An 18,891-nucleotide genomic window follows, 5' to 3' on the forward strand; every position below is an offset into this window, starting at 1 on the left:
TGATTTTTTGATTTGATGTCATAAACATCATTTATAAGAGAAAATGGCATTTTCGTATATATTAATATTGGTAATAATAATAATAGTAGTAAGGAGGGGGTGAGGTGACGTCAGCCCCCTGCTTGCGTTGGATAAATGGGTCTATTATTGCCTAATGCCTCTTATTGCTGCCGCGAAGGAGTAGAGGGGAGGAGGAACACCCACACACGCACGCAGCAGTGAGTACTGAGTAGAGTCCCCCTCCTCCCCTACTTCCCCCTCTCCACCCCAATCCCTCTAATTCTAATTCATTCTTTTCCTTTCAATTCTTTGCTGTTTGCTTTTAGGTTTTTTTTATTCCGATTCTCACTCTTTCCTTTGCCATCAATTTCTCAATTATAGCTTCTACACTCGGTTTCTTTCTTTCTTCTTCTTCTTGTGCCTGTAACTAAAATTCTTTGCGATTGCATTTCAAGTTTCTTATAACGCATGTTTCTTTAATTGTTCAACTACAGCTGAGCCTTTGCAGATTCAACATCACCGGAATTGTGTGTCATTGTCCCATATGCTCAATGTTTTTAGAGTTTATATGGAATTCACATTTTCTTCTTCCAAGGATTCTTAAATCTATTACTTCTCCCAATCCACTACCCACTTACTTTTTTTCTTTTTTATCAATCTCTTTCAACTTATAAACACTATGTATCTTGGATAGCACTTTCCCTCAACTCTCCCAAAACTATACAAATCATCTTCTGTATTGCAATCCTCTCTCTATTTGTCGCCTGTAACCATTCTAACTCATTTCCATTTCTTTGATTGTTTTGGTTTTCTTCTTGCCATAGAATCTACTACTGTTGCATGCTGTTGTGAATGGGAGAAGAGAGCAACAAAGCCTTGTCACTTTCTGCTGATTCTCCTTTTGCACGTCTCCCCGATCATCTATTGATAGAAATCTTTATTCGTGTTCCCATTGTGGAGTGGGGGCAGCTCTCATGTGTTAATAAGTACTGGGCTAATTTGTTTCGGGAGGACTGCTTGTGGCATGCTGCTCTTATCCGATGTTTTCCTTTGGCTGGTCAAGGTAAAAGGTGGCCAGGCCCTATTCCTCGCGGGATGAGCAAAAGGTAGCTCATTCCTCACCCTGCCCATTCACATCTGTGCTAACTCAAAATTAACGATTAGAGTACCTGCACTGAGAGTTTTAGCATGCTTTTGTGTCATCACACAACACTTGTCACCATTCCACTCATTTTCTGAACAATCTTTAAAATGGAGGAAACGGAGCAAGTAAGAACCATTCCATCACATCACCTGATTTTCATGAGCTTGGGACTTGGAAAGATCCTTGTTTTCTCATTTGCTTTGAAGCATGAACAAAGCCTTAGATTGTTGAAAGTGAAGCAGCATTTGCTTGCTTATGAATCAGAGCGCTTGTGGTTCCTTTAATTATTTTGGCCAACTAAGACAAATACATTGTTATGATGCCATAGCTTAAACCTAATTATTATGAACATGTGCACGATATCTTTCTTGTACCATAAGACATTTCAGGAATTCATTCCACCTTCTAATATCTCTACTTATGTTTCAGGAGGTTTGCTGCTCTGTATTTGAGTAAATGTATCTTCCCACTAGATGATGAGTTAAGTGAGATTGTAGGTCATACATGCTTGTTTCTGAAGGAGCAGCTTGAAATTTCAACCATGCCTCCTCCGTCCGGGATACTTCATGGAACCATTATAGGTGCCATCTCAATCCTTTAAGATATCTCTTGTATCGTTGTGCTGTTCGGGTTTCAATTAATAGTGGCAGAACAAGTTTTTATCAAAGTGAAAATGCTGACAGAGTAATGGAGCTATGTCACTGAAGAATCTCTAACTTAAATAATTTTATCAGGGTATCTATGAGGTCATTTCTTTCTTTTAGATAAATGTTGTATTCTTATGAAACTTTACTATAGAACTTCACATATAGTGGTCGGGTTCTCATGTTTCTGATTAGCTGAAACTTTTACTATTAGAAGTGTGTTAATCCAATTCATGTTTACATTAATCCTAAAAATAGCCAACCAGATGCCTGATTGGAGTTCAACTGAACAAACTTTTGGTTTGCGAAGGTTGCAGAAACTGAATAACGGGGTTCATCAGCGTTGCTTGTCTTCGAGTAGAAATAAAAGGTTTTCCTGGAAAAGAGCATCTTGACCACCATTATTGCTGTTTTAAACCGTTAATCTTTACAAATCATTGATCTAAACTGGTTAACTGTAAATGAAAGAACAATTAACTGTTGGGGGAAGGGATTAACCTTTACTGAAGTGCAGAAAACGTATCTATTGCTTGCTGCAAAAGTCTCCATCATATGCCTCCATGGTTGATTCGTCCATGTTTGGCTAACTTCATAGATGTCAGTGGCCTTGAGTAGAGAGGTTTATTCTGCTGCAGCTGCAGCAGCCCTTCGGTTCAGGATGCCTCCTGTGATGTCTCTAGAGCTGACTTGATTCTGTAATTATCACTCCCGTTCCCCCACTTTAACGGCACCATGCAGATGGAATGCTCGTGGGTTTAAATTAAGAACTACGTCAACTGAATTATTTCTAGATAATCATAATACTATTCCTTTCAGTGTTTACAACATCAACTTTCCTGTAGACTCACATGAAACCATTCTCCACATTGTCCTAAAAATCTTGCTGACTCCTCATTAACCTGGTAATATCTTTATTCTAGCAGATCAGTTTATTGCATGTGGGACGTCAAGGGACAGGGCCCACGAGCTCGCATCATCGATTTGGTTGGCTGTTATTGACAACTTAGAGGACAATCATCAAACATTTCACTTGCTTAAACGTCTTGCTTTCGAGGGAGATGTAAGCAAACTTTCGAATATCATCATTGTTCCAACCTGTTATACATGTTAAGTTTATGATTTTTCAAAATAAATGCTATTCTTAATGACATATTGACACTACCAGTTGTCAAGTGTTATATTCAATGCACAGGAAAGGGGTCGTAGTCAGAGCGTGGTTGACTTATCATTTGAATATAAAAAGAATAATAGCTCCCTATGTCCCTTGAAAAGAAACCAAATAAAGCTATAGGTAAAAATAGAAATGCTCTATAAGGTCTTGTCTGGGATGTGTATAATCTGAATGTGAACCACCTTCTGTTGCAATGGATTCATTGGAGTGTCGGATTCACGTGAGTCTTAATTTGGAGATATCTGACACTAAATATTGTCTAAATTCTTTAAACGACCTGTTTGACTAGTGAGGAGAAAAAGGTTCTATGGAGAATCTGAATTAGATTTCATAGTGATTAACATCTCAGGCAGTTCATTTTCATTTCTGTCTTACAAATTCTGCCTCTGTATCAACACAAAAGGTGCTCACAAATAGAATCTTACTTTTGCAGGTTTTTCTGCCGTATCCATACTCGAGGTCATACAAAGTTGAGTGGAAGATATTTGAAAGGCTTTTTACAGATTTTCGTGACTGTTTGCGCAATGCAGATTACTATGATTTAATGGCTTGTGCCAAACAAAAGTTTCAACCAATACCAGCTACTTGGCTAGGTTACTAGCATCATCAGACCTCAGTGGTAGTGATATTTCCAGAACTGTGCGTTGAATCGTTGCTTGTGCGGGGCGATCCCGAATATCAATTGAACTAGTTGTGGTTTTGTAATATTGATTTTCATGATATGTTGTAGATTACTAAGAATTACATGTCAGAGCATGCATGGACAAAAAGATTGATCGTATATAAATATATAAAGCATATTGGAATTTGTTGGTTGATGAATCTGAATGAATTGTTTTGGTATGAGATTGGAAGAGTGATAATATTTGTTTTTTTATATATATAAGTGGGATTTTGCTGATGTAGAGAAAGGGTTGGGCATATTGTAAAAAAATGCGTTTCTCCTTGGCATCATGACATATTGTAAGAGGTAGACAGGAGTTGGGGGGGTTCGTATGACTGAAAAGAAGAAATGGAGAGTCAATTATTACTTTTCTTACTTTTACCCAAAAAGTTGTTTGCGTCCGGTATTGATGCATCATGTGCTTTGAATACAGAAAAAAAAAAACAAAAGTAAAGGTACGAAATTGGAGTTTTTAAAGCTCTGTACCATTGCATTGGTATGCTGCAGCAGCAGGAAATGAGATTTGGACCCGTCAAACAAGGGGCAAGAATGTAAAAGTAGATTAGAGGACAAAATCATCAAAAAAAAAAAAAGGAAGCATGAGCATGAACATGATGCATCATAGTGTTCTGTTTGGCGGGTTTAGTATAGTGGTGTTTTGTTTCTGACAATATTCTCTGTGCTGCAATGGGATGGGATCCCCTTTCTTCCCCCAATGCTATGTATTTGTATTGTCCTCACTTCACTCCTCACTCTATAATAATAATAATGTATATGATGTCTATTCTACTATAACAAACTGATGCTCATTGCTCTCCTCTCTCTCTCTCTCCTTTTATTCTAACATCCAAACCCCCCACAAGTGTTGCAGCGCCCAGCAGCTCTTTCCACTCACCAAAAAGAAATTAAAAAAGAAAAGGAAAATCACGACTATTTTTCCCTAAATCTCAGCTTGGTTATTGGAATCCAGAAATTCATTCATTCATTTATATGTTGATAATCTGGCATTTAATTTATTGCACTCCTCAAATCTCTTCACACCCACTTCTTCCTCTTTTCTCAAATCCACCCTCTCTTACTACTTCCTCCTACTCTTCTCCCCCCAAGCCTAGGGTTTCGTCCAGCCATCTCGCCGTGTTCTTGTTGCATGGATCCTTCAACTCTTGCTGTAACCCAATTGTGTAAGTTATCTTCCACTTTCTCTTTCTTTAGTTTCCTATAAAAACAATATAATAGTCTTTCTTCTTGTGATGTTTTCCCTAGTTTCACTTGTTTTTCCTTTTTCTTTTTTCTGGGAAGAGTTGATTGGGTGGAGGGTAGGAGGATCAACATGTTTGATGAGTACAAAGAAAATGTAGTTTGTTAGATTGTTTATTGCTTGTTCTCATTAACAAGAACTATTTTTCTCCCCCCCCCCCCCCCCCAAATAGTTTATCCTTTCCTTTCCATTTTTCAGGAAAGAAACGTTCCAGCATGATAGATTCTTCTTACTCCTATGATGGCGACTCCTAGTCCTAAGTTTCACTACTTCTCATTTGATTTGCCTATTCTACAAAGATTCTTCTTTTTTGCTGGTGGACATGCTCTGGGTAAAAATAGGCTCCACAATAAAAAGTGGATCTGATAATTGCTTGCATGATTTCCTCGTTAGTTAAAATCACTGATAATGTAAGGTCTTCCCAGGCTTATACTAATTACGTTTGGCAAAAAGACTATTCATTCTTGAGATAGATTGTATGAATTTTCATGAAATGCTGAATGTTTTTTGTGTGCTGTTATTGTTATGCCTTTTTTATCTTTCAGGTGAAAAGAACTGGTAGATTATATTGCAAGCAGGACAGGATAAAGGCTTAGTTCCACAACCATTTAGTAGTGATGGATTTTTTCAAACTGAAGAAGTTTAGGAATGCCCACAAACCTAACGCCAACAATGTCACACAAGACCAGCCAGTGCCTCAGCCAGAGGAGCCCAAGAATGGGAGTGGCGATCTATTGGGTAAATCAGTTAATGTTGATTCTACCAATGCTGAAATGGAAGATGATGATGATGATTTCATCACAAATGAGGTGAAGAGGAGGCTCAAAGAGCTGAGAAGAAACAGCTTCATGGTATTGATACCCGAGGAAACTTCTCCAGCTGATGAGGAAGAAGAAGAGGAAGAGGGGGAGACCAGCTCTAGTGAATGGAGGGATGTAGAAGCCGAAGGCCGACAGTTCTGGTCTGGTTTTGATGCTGTGTATGACATATACTGTGAGCGCATGCTGTTTTTCGACCGCTCAAGTTCTCAGCAACTGCTAGAAGTTGGTAATATTTGCTATCACTCTAAATGTGTTTCCTTCACTTATGAACTTTATATTGGGGAACAGTTGTCTGTGGTTGCTTGTTGAGGATCATTAGCTTTACTTTTTGTAACATTACACTTAATACATGCACATTAATATGCTAATCTATTCATGTAGAACACAACGTAGCAAGCTCAAAGTTCTAAACATTTAAAAGTATATTTCTTGCCTGCCCAAGAACCTCAAGGCCATCTATGTGTAAGGGGCACGAGATTGACCGATGTGATGCCTGAACTCACCAGTCCGGGACCAGGCAAGAACTAGTCCATTCTAAATGAGGAGAAATAAACTAGTGATGTTTGATGGGTGTATTTTCTTGATATTGTTGATATTAAAGAGGCCGAGTCAATCATGCATTTCCAGTATTCTTTTCTCAGTACAGTCAACTTCTATGAGCATGTTATAGACACTAAATTTGTATCCTAAAACATTTGAAGCTTTGCTTCTTTATTATGAGCTTTTGTACGTCAAAGATGCATCAATAGGATTGATATGGAATTTTGGCTGAAAATCTAGGCACAACTGACAAGTTACAGATTGTGGAATGTCATAGCACGTCCAGTAAACACTCAAGTCTTGAGTGGACTGCAGCTACCAAAATTGGTGCTAGTACTGTGGACTATAGGATGGACCTATTATTACAAGCTTGCCATAACTGGTCCCACTTACGATATTAACTGACTGTTGGAATAGAAACATCAATCACCAGTTATGACAAAGTTGCGTCTTTATGTTTGGCCTCAATATATCATCCGGTACACTACTCAATGCTTCTAACACTGATTCAGCAATTTCAAATTTGATGAGGTTTTTTGCTTTGTGACATGATATTGGTTTCTGTGCTCTAGTGGATTGTGCTATGCAGTCCGAACTTTTACGTCAATGATGTCAATTCACCTTTGAGGCATGCATGCACAAACTCCTAAAGAACAGATGCTTTAGAGTTGGCTTTAATGCCAGTTTGAATCATCACGCCTTCATCTAAAAATTATAGGAGGTGATGGGCATTCCATGTATAATGTTTCTTTTTTGTTTGTAGAAATTTCCTCTTGGAAATTGTCATCTATCCTATGCTTGGATCCCTGTGGACTAATTCAAGTTCGATAGATGAAGTTGTCCTTAGAAGTTGGGTTAGGCCATGATAATGAATTGCTTTGAACACTTTAGGGCTGTCATAATTTCATAAGTTTTTTTCAACACATTGGGACTTTGAGCTCAAAGGCAATATTATAATAGTGGGAATTTGATAACTTGAAATCGTACAGGTTCTCATGTTGTTTCAACTCCGTCACCAAGATCTGCATCCAAAAAGCTTGCTTCTCCTCTCGCATGCCTTTCCTTAAGAAAATTTGAGGCACCGGAAGAGGAAGTTGAGCACCTACAGCAGCCAGTTAGTGACCCTCATCATGATCTTGAAAATGCATATGTGGCCCAAGTATGCTTGACTTGGGAGGCACTCCACTGCCAATACACGCAATTGAGTCAGAAAATATCCTGCCAACCTGAAAGTCCCACCTCTTACAACCATAGCGCTCAACAGTTTCAGCAGTTCCAGGTCTTATTGCAGAGGTTCATTGAAAATGAACCTTTTGAACATGGCTCAAGGCCAGAAATCTATGCACGAACAAGAAAGTCATTGCCCAAACTGCTCCAGGTTCCAAAAATCCAAGGTATTGATCGAAATACTATAAAATGTGGAGGGGAGTTAATTCCATTCCTAGAGACAAGTTTTTGAGTTAAACATGTCTGCTTAATTAGAAAACAATTTATGGCTGTGCTCATGTCTTTGTTTGTTTTCCTTCTGTATGAATTGATCTCAGAAATAGGTATTGCTGTAAACATTTCATATCTTTCCTGTTCCCTGAGTCCAAAATCCATGGTTGCCTATTTTAGAAGAAATAATTAAAATCCTCCGACACACCTCATGATGTATGCTAAATTAAGTAATACGTAGAGGCTCTTTCTGCCTGAAGATTTATTTAAGGTTCATTGAGATTTAATATATCATATCTATTATGTCAAACAGGAGAAGGCAATCTCAACTTGATGTTATGAAGAAACTATTTTATACTTTTTTGACATTGTATTGTCTAATCTTCCTTTGCTGGGTTATGGCCAATAACTATTATAAGGAACACCATCAGATACTGGAAGATGCTCCCAGAAAGATTCTAATTACTTAATTATATCTCGGTGATTCATTGTTATGTGCAAGCCTTTTTTACTGTCTTTGCTATTGAATAATGTAACTATAACTGCCTTGAATAATTTTCTTCGTTATGAAAGTTGTGCATTATGTATGCAGTGTGGTAGGTTGTAAGCCTTGAATTTGTCTTTTTAGGTCTAAATATCGCTAAATATACTTCTCCATGGTTTTAGCTTCTGAAGAGAAAAGCACAGGAGGAGAAGAGGCGTCAAATCTTAAGGTTCTTGCCCCAGATTTAATCAGAATAATTGAAAGCTCCATCTTAAGTTTTCGCCAATTCATTAAGATGGAGAAGAAAAAATCGGGGGGTGCACGTAAAGTGTTTGGAAATCAGAACCAGATGGCAACACCCCTTCAGCAGATTCAATCGTCAGTTGAGAAGGTGAAGCTAAACATTCACTCAGAATATTAGTTTGTGTGCTTCATTACTGCTAGAAAATATGCAGCAGGAACAGGAGTTGGAGTTGGCGCATTGCCTTGTCGGATCAATGTTAACCGAGTCTAAGCTTGTCTAATTAGATATATAGTGGTTGTACATGCTAACTTTTGGATGTTGAAATTGCAGAAAGCAATGAAACTGAAGGAGCTGTGGAAGAGGAGCAGGAGCTATAAAAAGAAATCATGGCCAAGTACAGCAGAGGATGTGGAAATGTTGCTTGGACTTGTTGATGTGAAGGTGTTGACAAGGGTTGTGCGGATGATGAAAATTAGCAAAGAGCAATTGTTTTGGTGTGAAGAAAAGATGAAGAAATTGGGTTTATGTGATGGGAAATTGCATAGGGAGCCGTCACCCGTCCTTTTTCCTTGTTAGTATTTTGTTTGGTAGATTAGTGGAAGGAATGGTGGAGTTGTAGTAGTAGTAGTAGTAGTAGTGGAAGAATGAGTTGGTTATTGTGGAAATGGAGGGGGGATTGAGTTTTTGTGAGGAGGAGATGGTAGGTAGTTTGAATTAATGTTGAGGTGAAGAGAAGAGAAGAGAAGTATGCTACTTTGAATGTTGAGTAATTTGGTTTGTGGGCTTTTTAATATGATGATTGTGATGGATGATGAGTTTGATAGGGTTGGGTGCATGGGGATTTATCAAATCACATAACATGAATGTATTGAATCTGGAGTGGGGATTGATGCAGGTATTATTAGTCCAATAGTCCACCCCAATCCCGTTTTAAGCATTGGTTTGGTGGTGAAATTCCAACGTAATACAGTCATTCCCTCGTAACTATAATCAATAATAGTTAAATAATAAAATATTAGGTAGAGAAAGCAGAATATCATATAATTAGTAAAAGTAAAAGAAGCAGCAGTAATGAAGAGAGGAGGAGTGAGGGATAAGTTTGAGAAATTATGAGCGTTTATTGGTATTGAGTGAGTGGTTGATAGATGGATTTAATTGTTATTAATCCCATGAAAATTATATTAATATAGAGATGAAAAGAGAAGGTAGATAGATAGTAATAATGAGGAAAGTAAAGTAAAGAAGGGTGTTAATGTGATTTATTAATAATAAGAAGATATAAAAGAAAAAGAAGAAAAGGCAGAGAGGGAGACGAAGAGGGTGGTGTGGTGTGGTGTGGTGGGTTTATGAAGCGACATTTGTATTTTTGTAAGCATCATCTCATAATATAATATAATAGAATTCAAAGCACACACACACACACACTAACAAAGATAATAATAGTAATAAAAGGTGCCGACCCAGAAGAGAAAAAGACTACTCCCTACTCAACTTCTCTCTCTCTGTTTAGCTCTGAATTTTGGCATTTTTTGTTCCCATCGTCGAGGCCGAGGCCGAGGCCGAGGGTTCTCCATCTCTCTCTCTCTCTTTTTCAACTCCTCAGCTCTGGTGAGTCAAATATCATCATCAATCATTCATCTTCTTCTTCTTCTTTCTTCCTCAATTTCTCTTGTTTTGACTTCTTTTCTTCTACCTACTAACTAATAACCCTCTCATCTTTTTTACATTACACTGCTCAACTTCCTGCTCTCTCTCTCTCTCTCTCTCTCTCTCTGCTATGTTTTACTTTTTCTGACTCCTCCTCGATTACATCCCCCCCCCCCCCATATACTACTACTACTAGGACTAGCATACCATGTCTAATCAAGAATTCCAGATATTATATCAATATGATTGATGCCTTCATCATTCCAACACCTCTGAATTACGATATGCAATTTCTATCTTTGTCTCTCATATATGCTCTCATCATCATTAATTAATTACGCTATGCATTTATCCTCACTCACTAATCTTCATATGTATGTCTGTTTCTTTGGTTACAAGCCATCCCACTTATTCTTACTCACCCTAACATTTGCTCCCTAATTAAGAAATGTGAACATCAGTCTTCACAACCTTCTCATCATCAATACAACTGGTAATGGCAACCGAAGACCCTATGAGAATTGTGGACACCGCTGCCCCTGCAAACTGGCCACCATCTACTCCCACTGTTTCTTTCGCCTCCTCCCCCACTACTGTGGTAACTGATGAACTGGGATTGCTGCTTCGAAGACAAAACATTCAAACACATCCAACTAACCTTGCCCCCAACCGCAGTGGTAGTGCACCTCCAAGCATGGAGACCTCATTTGCGGCTTCTGCTCATCTTTCCAGTTTCCCAACTTTGACCACCGGCTTAGAAAATTTTCAGTCCAAACATCTGCTGCCACCTGATTCCTTGTATTCAACATACCAGCATTTGAATACTAATTTGGACTCAACACTTGTTCCACCTACCATTTTGACGGAAAACATTCACCTACCACGCCATGCTGGGGTTTCCGGAAATAACTGGAGATTACCATACGTGGATGATCATGGCATTGGATCTGTTTATGTGCCCAGAAGCTCCCTTTCCACTCATGAGGAGGAGCCTGAAGACGATAGATCACCCGAGGGAGCATCAGATGATAGAGCGAAAAGTAGTAGGTTCATGCTTCAGCAGAAGACATTGGCATTTAATGGTCGTCATAAAAGTTTGGTTGATCTTATACAGGTATTGGATGTATCAAGCCGAATATCTAATTCTTTATGCTATTTGCCAGGTTTATAAGGCTGCTAGTGGAAGTCTGTTAAAAATGGCGAAACCCATCATGTGAATTCACAAGCTTATCACCTATTTGTTTGTCAGGAGGCTTAAGGAACTATGTTCTTTATATTTGTCACGTGCTGGAGAAACCTGTTCTTAAATGATAAACGCATCCTCTTTTATTTCTGAGAAAATCCTATTGCTCCTAATAGTTCTTGTTCTGTTGTTACTTTAAATATTCGCTGAATATACTTCAACTGCTTACAACTGTTGAAAGAGCTTGTTAGATGCGGAAACCAATGTTATGGATAAAAACTTCTTCATCAAACACCTTCTGTTTGTTTATTCTCCATCGCATCATATTCTCTTTGGATATACTGTTCTCTGTCGACCTTCTTCTAGACAGGATGAGGATTAGGAGACTGAGGGAGAATGTGTGAATAGAACTTTAAAAAATTGAAACTTTCTTCTGAAGCTGCATTTCCTTGCGCAGAATGGAGATGTTATGAAATGATGGAAAGTACATAGAATTATATCATCTGTAATTTGTATATGATTAGAAATCAGTTCTGAACAATATTGTAAAGGATAGCTTTTTCTTTTTGGTTGTGTCTTTCCAATTTGTAGGAGGACTTTCCTCGAACACCTTCACCTGTATTTAGCCAGAGCCGTCCGTCAAGCCATGTTGATGACCCATCTGACCGTGATCTGAAAAGCCTGTCACTGGATTCACTTTCCTACAAAGGCTCGAAGTCACCTGAACCAAAGTCAGGCATAGGTTCTGGTTGTAAAATTGAAATCTCTACAGGATCAACAGCAACAATCGATCTTTCAACAGCCTCCGTTCCTATAAGTTCTACTCAGGATACCCCAGGAAGGTCTCTTTCCCCAGAGAAGGATGGAATAACTAGCAAGGATGCATATTTTACTAGCGATTTTGTGAGTGGTGATGCTATTGGTTCAGATGCTTCCAGAAACCTTCACAAAGTGGAGGATGATCAAGACAAACTGGAACTAGGACTTGATGAGCAGAATGAGTTGCATCTAAAGAATACTTATTCTCGGCGTTCTGCGGTTTTCCATGTTCCCAAGTCTCAAGTACAAGAAACTGGCCAGCGAGCAAATACCAATCACATGGAGAAAGTCCCCCATGGACATCTCAAGATCACCTCGGTAGAGATGCACCAGCTTCCTCGTGTTCCTGGAGTCCCTCCTCCTTTATATGCAACTACTCCAGCTTATATGGCTCCAGGAAATTCTTTTTATGCCAATTTCGGTGCATCTGGTCTGTATTCTCCACAGTACAGTGGGTATGCTATGGGTTCCTCATTTCTTCCCCCATACCTGGCTGGATATCCACCTCATACAGGTTTTCCTTTTCATTTTAATGCCAATTCTGGACAAAGTTTTAGTGTTCAAAGTGCCGGTATTCCCACTGGGGAAAGGGTCTCAAAAGGGTCTGTTATGCAGAGCTTGAACAGGTTTTATGGCCATCCTGGACTAACACCTCACCCCACCTTTTCAGATCCTCCTTCAATGCAGTATTTCCAACAAATTGTGCAAGATCCATATGGTGTCGCTTTGCAGTATAGCAATTTACCATCACCTGGTATGATTAGCAGCCAAGTTGATTCCTTTGCCTTACGAAATAATCCAACTACTGCTGCTTATACAGGTGATCAGAAATTCCAGTTACCCCATAGTGGGAGTGTCAGCATTCCAAGTCCAAGGAAAATTGGGGTACCAGGTAGCAGTTACCTCAGCAGTCCTACAGGTCTGGGATTTGTGCCTCAATTTCCAGCATCACCTCTTGGTAGTTCAGTCCTGCCAGAGTCTCCAGTCGTAGGCTCAACTTCATTGGGAAAACGATATGATATTGGACATTCTCAAAGTTCAGCCAGAACTGTTGGTGGTTATGCTGGTTGGCAAGGACAAAGAGGAGTTGAGAGCATTGACCATAGAAAACATTCTTTTCTTGAAGAACTGAAAGCAAGCAATGCTAGGAGAATTGATCTCTCTGATATTGTTGGTCGTATTGTTGAATTCAGGTAGTCGTTTGTGCTGGTTTTTTCTTTTTGCTTTTGTTTCTCCTTTGTTATAGTGCTGAGCGATTTCCTCCAGTAAAGAAAATGACATAATATGCATTTTCAACTTCAGCATTGATCAACATGGGAGTCGATTTATTCAACAGAAGTTGGAAAGTTGTAGTGTTGAAGAAAAGGAGTCAGTTTTTAAGGAAGTTCTTCCACATTCTTCAAAGTTGATAACAGACGTCTTTGGAAACTATGTTATTCAGAAGGTAGACTTTGTCAGTTCTTCTTAATGTCAATTGAATATTTGGGGGCACATGTGGGGTCGTAAATTCTCCCTTCTCTATGATTCATGTATAGTTGAACCATGATATTGTGTTTGCAGTTCTTTGAGCATGGAACTTATGAGCAGAGGAAGGAACTTGCAAGCCAATTATCAGGGCAGATGCTACCTTTAAGTTTGCAAATGTATGGTTGCCGTGTTATACAGAAGGTCTCTGAAATTCTTATCCTTCCTATGCTTAATGGTTAGCTATTCCTCAAATTCTATATATCTAACATAATGTATCTTAGATATGCCCCCCCCCCCCAGCTTCTTTCTTTTTTCAATTTCACATCCTATCAGTCACCAATGCATTTCCAATTTGAAGTTTTCAAAGTCATTCTTTACTCTGTAGTTCTTAGTGTTTCGTGATTTTGTAAAATGTGCAGGAGTGTGCTTTTCTTAATCCTTTTTCGCATGAAGTCTTGGTGTGATTTTGGGTGAACAATTTCACCTAAGTCATGGAACTCCACTCTTTTACCATGAAACACACCTTAATTGGAGTGAGTGTGCATGCAAATGCTGAAATTGTTTGTTCATGAATCATTCTCTGAACAAATTTCTAGTCTTGCTGAAAATTGTTTTCATAATTGGCATTTCCTCCAATAAAATTATTCGTAACAAATAATTTATTTGTTAATGCAGTTGCTCATTTGTTCTCTTATCTACTGCATGTAGCTTTTTTGTAATCCTTTTCTGACTTTAGTTGTATTCAGTTTCTTCTTCTATCTGTTCAAGACTTCTATCTCATATTTAATTCCTTTTGGATTATCTGGTATTATATGAGCTTCAGGGAAAATTAATGCTCAAGATTGAATAAATTCAAATGGTTTACAAAATTTTCCATGTGAATAGCATCTGACAAATGCAGAATTAATATTTTCTTATTGTGTTTTAGGCGCTGGAGGTTATTGAAGTTGACCAGAAGACGCAACTTGTGCTCGAACTTGATGGGCATGTTATGAGATGTGTACGAGATCAAAATGGAAATCATGTGATACAAAAATGTATTGAATGTGTTCCTGCGGAAAGAATTGGATTTATCATCTCTGCCTTCCAAGGACAAGTAGCTATATTATCTACCCATCCCTATGGTTGCCGAGTCATTCAGGTACAAGTATTTTCTTGGGTTTTAAGGGCCTCTAAGACATCTGTAATTCAATATAGGAATTTTGGTGGATTTAGTTCAATATTTTAAACCTGAAATTTTTGGCATGAAATTTCACTAGGAAAGCTGTGCATTGTCTTTGGGCCCTGCATGTAAGGAAGATAAGAAAATAAGAAATATGACTTTTACATTTGCTGCAATTATTCAATCCTTCTCTTCTTGCAGAGAGTGCTGGAGCATTGCTCGGATGACTTACAATGTCAATCTATAGTGGATGAGATACTCGAATCTGCATATGATCTTGCTCATGATCAGTATGGCAACTATGTTACACAGGTCTGTTTTCAGTTCCCGTCCTCTATTAATTTGTAAGTTAGCACTAGTTATATATAGAGCAAATCCATATAAAAGACTTCCTGTTGATTGCTAGCTTCTTGTTTGAGTTCCAAGCAATTTAGGCCGGAGAGGCCCTGTTATTTTCTTTAAGACCATGGTTTTAACTGTAATTGAAGATAACATGGTTAAGAAATTTCAACTTTGACCAAGCACAATCGAAAGACACAAAACTGGGGAAATGTGTTATCCAGAATCTCTAGACGGAGAATATTTACTGGAGGCAGTAGAGTGAAAAGTTGGTCGAGTTCCTTTCTTGCTGACGAATCCCTTCAAACTAATCCTTGCAGATCTGTTTATATTTGCACTTCCCTGAATGCATTTCGATTAGAAAATTACTCTTATGCACATGGCTCTAGAGTGTGAGGGGACTGCCAATAGAGACCATCCTATTGTGATTGCGACCTCAACTACTCCAAATATCCCACATTTTTTCATTCTTCACTTTCTTTGCATTTTATTTTTCTTCTACTAATACAATTTTCTTCAATCTGTAAAATGTCTGTAATGATGGTGTGAAACTGATTTTCATGCAATGACATGGATTTCCCCTGTTTATTTCTTTGTAATGATTAAGGAGTAGAGCTCTGGGGCATGTGCATTATTCCAGAGGTTGCTTGCTGTTTGACCACCCTTGATGCTTCATTTTCTCTAGCAGAGCATGCTTTTGGGTTGTTCCAAACTTTGTAATGGGTGTGAGGGCATGCTCATTTCTTTTTCAGTTTCATTCAGGCAGTAATCATTTCCCACGTGGAGAAATTTAACTAAAGATCAATCTAGATGGTGTTTTAAACTAAAAACTTCCCTATTTCCTCCTTCCCACATATTGTAAACGATCCCCATTCCACTTACACTCTGACCTTTATATTATTTACCTTGTTTGATGCTATTGCACTTCTGGTGGAGGATTGTGGCTATTGTTATATGGGTCATCAATCAAATCATATGCTTCTGGTGGAGTAATTGATTCCACTCTTGGATTAATGATAATCAAATCAGCAAGGGAATAGGAAAGATGGTTGAGTTCGAGCAAAATTATGCCCCGTTTCTCCGATTTCTTTGTTACTGGTCTTATATGCTTTAAATTCAGTAGTGGATCATACCAGCATAAAGATTTGATCTCTGTTACAGCATGTTTTGGAAAGGGGGAGACCATCTGAAAGGAGTCGAATTATCAGCAAGTTATCTGGGAAAATTGTACAGATGAGCCAGCATAAGTATGCGTCAAATGTTGTGGAGAAATGCTTAGCTTTTGGTGATGCTGCTGAACGGGAAGTCTTGATTGAGGAGATTCTTGTGCAATCTGAGGGCAATGACAATTTACTGGTAAGGAAATCTGTTTCGCAGCACCCTTTTGGTTTTGTATGTAAAGTTGAATTAAAGAGCACGGAAGAGCTCTGCCAAGTGTTATATCTTTATTCGTTCATTTGTTTGGATATAGATGGGCTGGGCAAAACTGAAGCCTGCCCGAGGTTGTGCTGAAATCTGTCAATGCTTAGGAGAATTGCACTAGTTCTGAGTTTTAGATGGAGGACTGTTTAAAATTAAGCAGAAGTTCTAGGCTGGAATCTCGGGAATAGTTTCCTTCCCACACTTCTTGAACAGCTTGACAGCTACTTTTTGGTTGGCCAGTCCATCTCTGTTGATTGTGGTCACACAACTTGAGTCTTTATAGGCCTATTGACAGCATTAGGAAAATGTTTGCATAAGAGTTACAAGGCCTACACTACTAGTGTGGAGTCACTTGAAAGCCGTATTGAATGAGAAAAAGCTTAAAAGATCATATCATTCTTGCTTAAGGAAACTTTGCTGCTTTTATCCAGTCTATCTTTTAGCAATCCTTATCTGGGTTGTGGCGTCTTCTTGGGTCCCCCTACTTGTGGCAGGGTTAAAATCTGACAACTTAGGAGAAAGCAAATTCCATCATGCACGCATCTGCTTGTGAAAATTACCAACTAGCATGGAGCATTTCTCTAACAAAAGGTGGGTATTACTATATGGAAAAATGCAACCCTCTGTCATTGCCGCCCCTTGCCCTTCCCCAACCCCATCGCCGCCCCTTCCCACTTCCACCCCTGTCACCAGCTCCAGCTCCTGTCGTTGTTACCTCCCTTTCCCTCCAGTTCCGTCATCGTCATTGTTGTCACCGCCACTCCACCTCCAGTCCCAAGGCGTGTTTTCTCCCTCCCTCCCTCTGTGTGTGTGTGTGTGTATTACATATCAGTTCTTATTAAAATTTACATAAATATACAATTAAAATCTATACTGATGAGTTGAATTAAGTAAAATCTAGGTCAATTGCTATCTTTTGTATGCTATCGCTTGAATTAAGTAAGACCAGATGAAATTGATTGAGGGGGTTAATTGCTATCTTTTGTTTTTTATAGGGAGGAAATTTGTTCATTTGCAATATTACTTGCAAATCACAAGAGGGGTAAATTGCATGAAACCCTATTGTTATTTCCAAACAAGCTGAGCATGTTTCCGGTTCATTACTAGAGAAGTATGCATTCCTGTTATGGAAAGGATTTCTTTTTATAGCCTTTCCCCTGTGAAGGAGTTATCAAAAGGAAATGAGAAGCTTTTAGAAAAATGAATGTGTGTCTGGCAGATGAACTCAAGGAAGAAATTGAACATTAGAAGGACAGAATTGGAAACTTGTAACTACCTAGTCAACTCTACCAGGGAATTATGTTGGTCGTCGAACTTTCTGATGATAGAGATTTCAAGGTGATGAAACATTAGGTTATTGTGGAAGCTGTGGTGATTAACCAATACTTTTGCTATCTCCGAACGGGTGATGGAATGCTTCTAGTAGAATTTCTAACAGTATTTATTGGCTTTTCTCTGTTAAAGTTTTACTTGCTTTATTGTGGCTGCTTGATTCTTTGCACATATATGCTTCTGTTAATATGCGTTCCCTTTCATATTTTAGACAATGATGAAGGACCAGTTTGCAAATTACGTAGTCCAGAAGATTCTTGATATTAGCAATGATAAGCAAAGGGAAACATTGCTTGGTCGAGTTCGGCTTCATCTTGTTGCTTTGAAGAAATATACTTACGGGAAACACATAGTTGCACGCTTTGAACAGATGACTTGTGAAGGTCAGGCCATCTTCCTTTGTTTTACTTTGTGGCTTTTTCCGTGCTTCTAGGGCTTAATCATGCAGCACAATCGTGGGGTTCTCCTGCAACTCTGGTAGCATCATTGTGATTATTACTGAGCGTTAATCGATGCATGCAGATGATGGGATACCTCAGCCTTAGGCTTCCTTTAAGTGCCAAGAACTTGTTCCTGGTGGACGGCGGGTGCACCATCAGTTGGAGGTGCCACCAGGCAACAGACGTTAGCAAATATCTTCCTCCTCTGGTCCTGAATATGTGGCAGACATCTAATGCTACTTTTAGGAGAAAATCATATTGAAAATGTAGGAAATGTTGTGTAGTATATATTGAGAAAATGTATTGGTGTGATAGAAATAATAAAGTGATTGGATAAGTAGTTTATAGATTTGTGGCATCTCGTCCTGCATGAATCAAACAGGGATTTGTCTTGATCGAACTAATTGGAGATGCAAAAACATGGAGAATTCCAAAAATCTCTCGTGGATTGACGAATCAGCAGCATTCATGTGATGTCAGGCAAATAAAGCAGCAGGAACATGAAAGACGTTTGATGGAAACGGGAAATAAATAGCTAAACCAACTACAAAGTAAAGCGACAGGCTTACACACGAGTCGAGAAGCCGACCTATCACCTTCATCAACAAATCATCCGACTAACTTCCATCATAAGTTGACTACAAACAAGTTTTGCAACTCTTTGGCCGAGATT

The 18,891-nt window shown here is 38.7% G+C and overlaps 3 protein-coding genes across 12 annotated transcripts; all 3 read left to right on the plus strand.

Moving 5' to 3' along the window:
• Nucleotides 1-71: 71 nt before the first annotated feature.
• On the plus strand, nt 72-3,781 carry LOC105157934 (uncharacterized). 3 transcript variants are annotated; one of them, XM_020692378.2, is made up of 5 exons: nt 72-218; nt 825-1,106; nt 1,574-1,725; nt 2,709-2,848; nt 3,393-3,781. In XM_020692378.2, the coding sequence occupies exons 2-5, from the start codon at nt 853-855 to the stop codon at nt 3,558-3,560; spliced, it is 714 nt and encodes a 237-aa protein (XP_020548037.1). In that variant the 5' UTR covers nt 72-218; nt 825-852; the 3' UTR covers nt 3,561-3,781. The 3 variants fall into 3 exon arrangements, with proteins under 3 accessions (XP_020548037.1, XP_011072773.1, XP_020548038.1); XM_011074471.3 differs by having other exon boundaries at nt 2,712-2,848; XM_020692379.2 differs by having other exon boundaries at nt 170-229.
• A 495-nt stretch (nt 3,782-4,276) lies between these two features.
• On the plus strand, nt 4,277-9,230 carry LOC105157935 (DUF1666 family protein (DUF1666)). Of its 3 annotated transcripts, none has more exons than XM_088878549.1 (6): nt 4,277-4,804; nt 5,080-5,291; nt 5,427-5,928; nt 7,232-7,636; nt 8,346-8,554; nt 8,738-9,230. In XM_088878549.1, exons 3-6 carry the CDS (start codon nt 5,499-5,501, stop codon nt 8,981-8,983), a joined length of 1,290 nt encoding a protein of 429 aa, XP_088734675.1. In that variant the 5' UTR covers nt 4,277-4,804; nt 5,080-5,291; nt 5,427-5,498; the 3' UTR covers nt 8,984-9,230. The 3 variants fall into 3 exon arrangements, with proteins under 3 accessions (XP_088734675.1, XP_088734676.1, XP_011072775.1); XM_088878550.1 differs by having other exon boundaries at nt 5,080-5,212; XM_011074473.3 differs by lacking the exon at nt 5,080-5,291 and having other exon boundaries at nt 4,278-4,804.
• A 596-nt stretch (nt 9,231-9,826) lies between these two features.
• On the plus strand, nt 9,827-18,576 carry PUM5 (pumilio 5). 6 transcript variants are annotated; one of them, XM_020692376.2, is made up of 11 exons: nt 9,839-11,168; nt 11,829-12,570; nt 12,727-12,810; nt 12,877-13,249; nt 13,359-13,500; nt 13,617-13,724; nt 14,452-14,664; nt 14,887-14,997; nt 16,186-16,380; nt 17,990-18,161; nt 18,301-18,576. In XM_020692376.2, exons 1-11 carry the CDS (start codon nt 10,551-10,553, stop codon nt 18,321-18,323), a joined length of 2,781 nt encoding a protein of 926 aa, XP_020548035.1. In that variant the 5' UTR covers nt 9,839-10,550; the 3' UTR covers nt 18,324-18,576. The 6 variants fall into 6 exon arrangements, with proteins under 6 accessions (XP_020548036.1, XP_011072780.1, XP_011072778.1 ...); XM_011074478.3 differs by having other exon boundaries at nt 9,838-11,168; nt 11,829-12,810; XM_011074476.3 differs by having other exon boundaries at nt 9,838-10,015; nt 10,501-11,168; nt 11,829-13,249.
• Nucleotides 18,577-18,891: the final 315 nt, after the last annotated feature.

Source organism: Sesamum indicum, linkage group LG3 (genome assembly GCF_026168435.1).
Source record: "Sesamum indicum cultivar Baizhima isolate 11 linkage group LG3, ASM2616843v1, whole genome shotgun sequence".
Lineage (NCBI taxonomy): Eukaryota > Viridiplantae > Streptophyta > Magnoliopsida > Lamiales > Pedaliaceae > Sesamum > Sesamum indicum.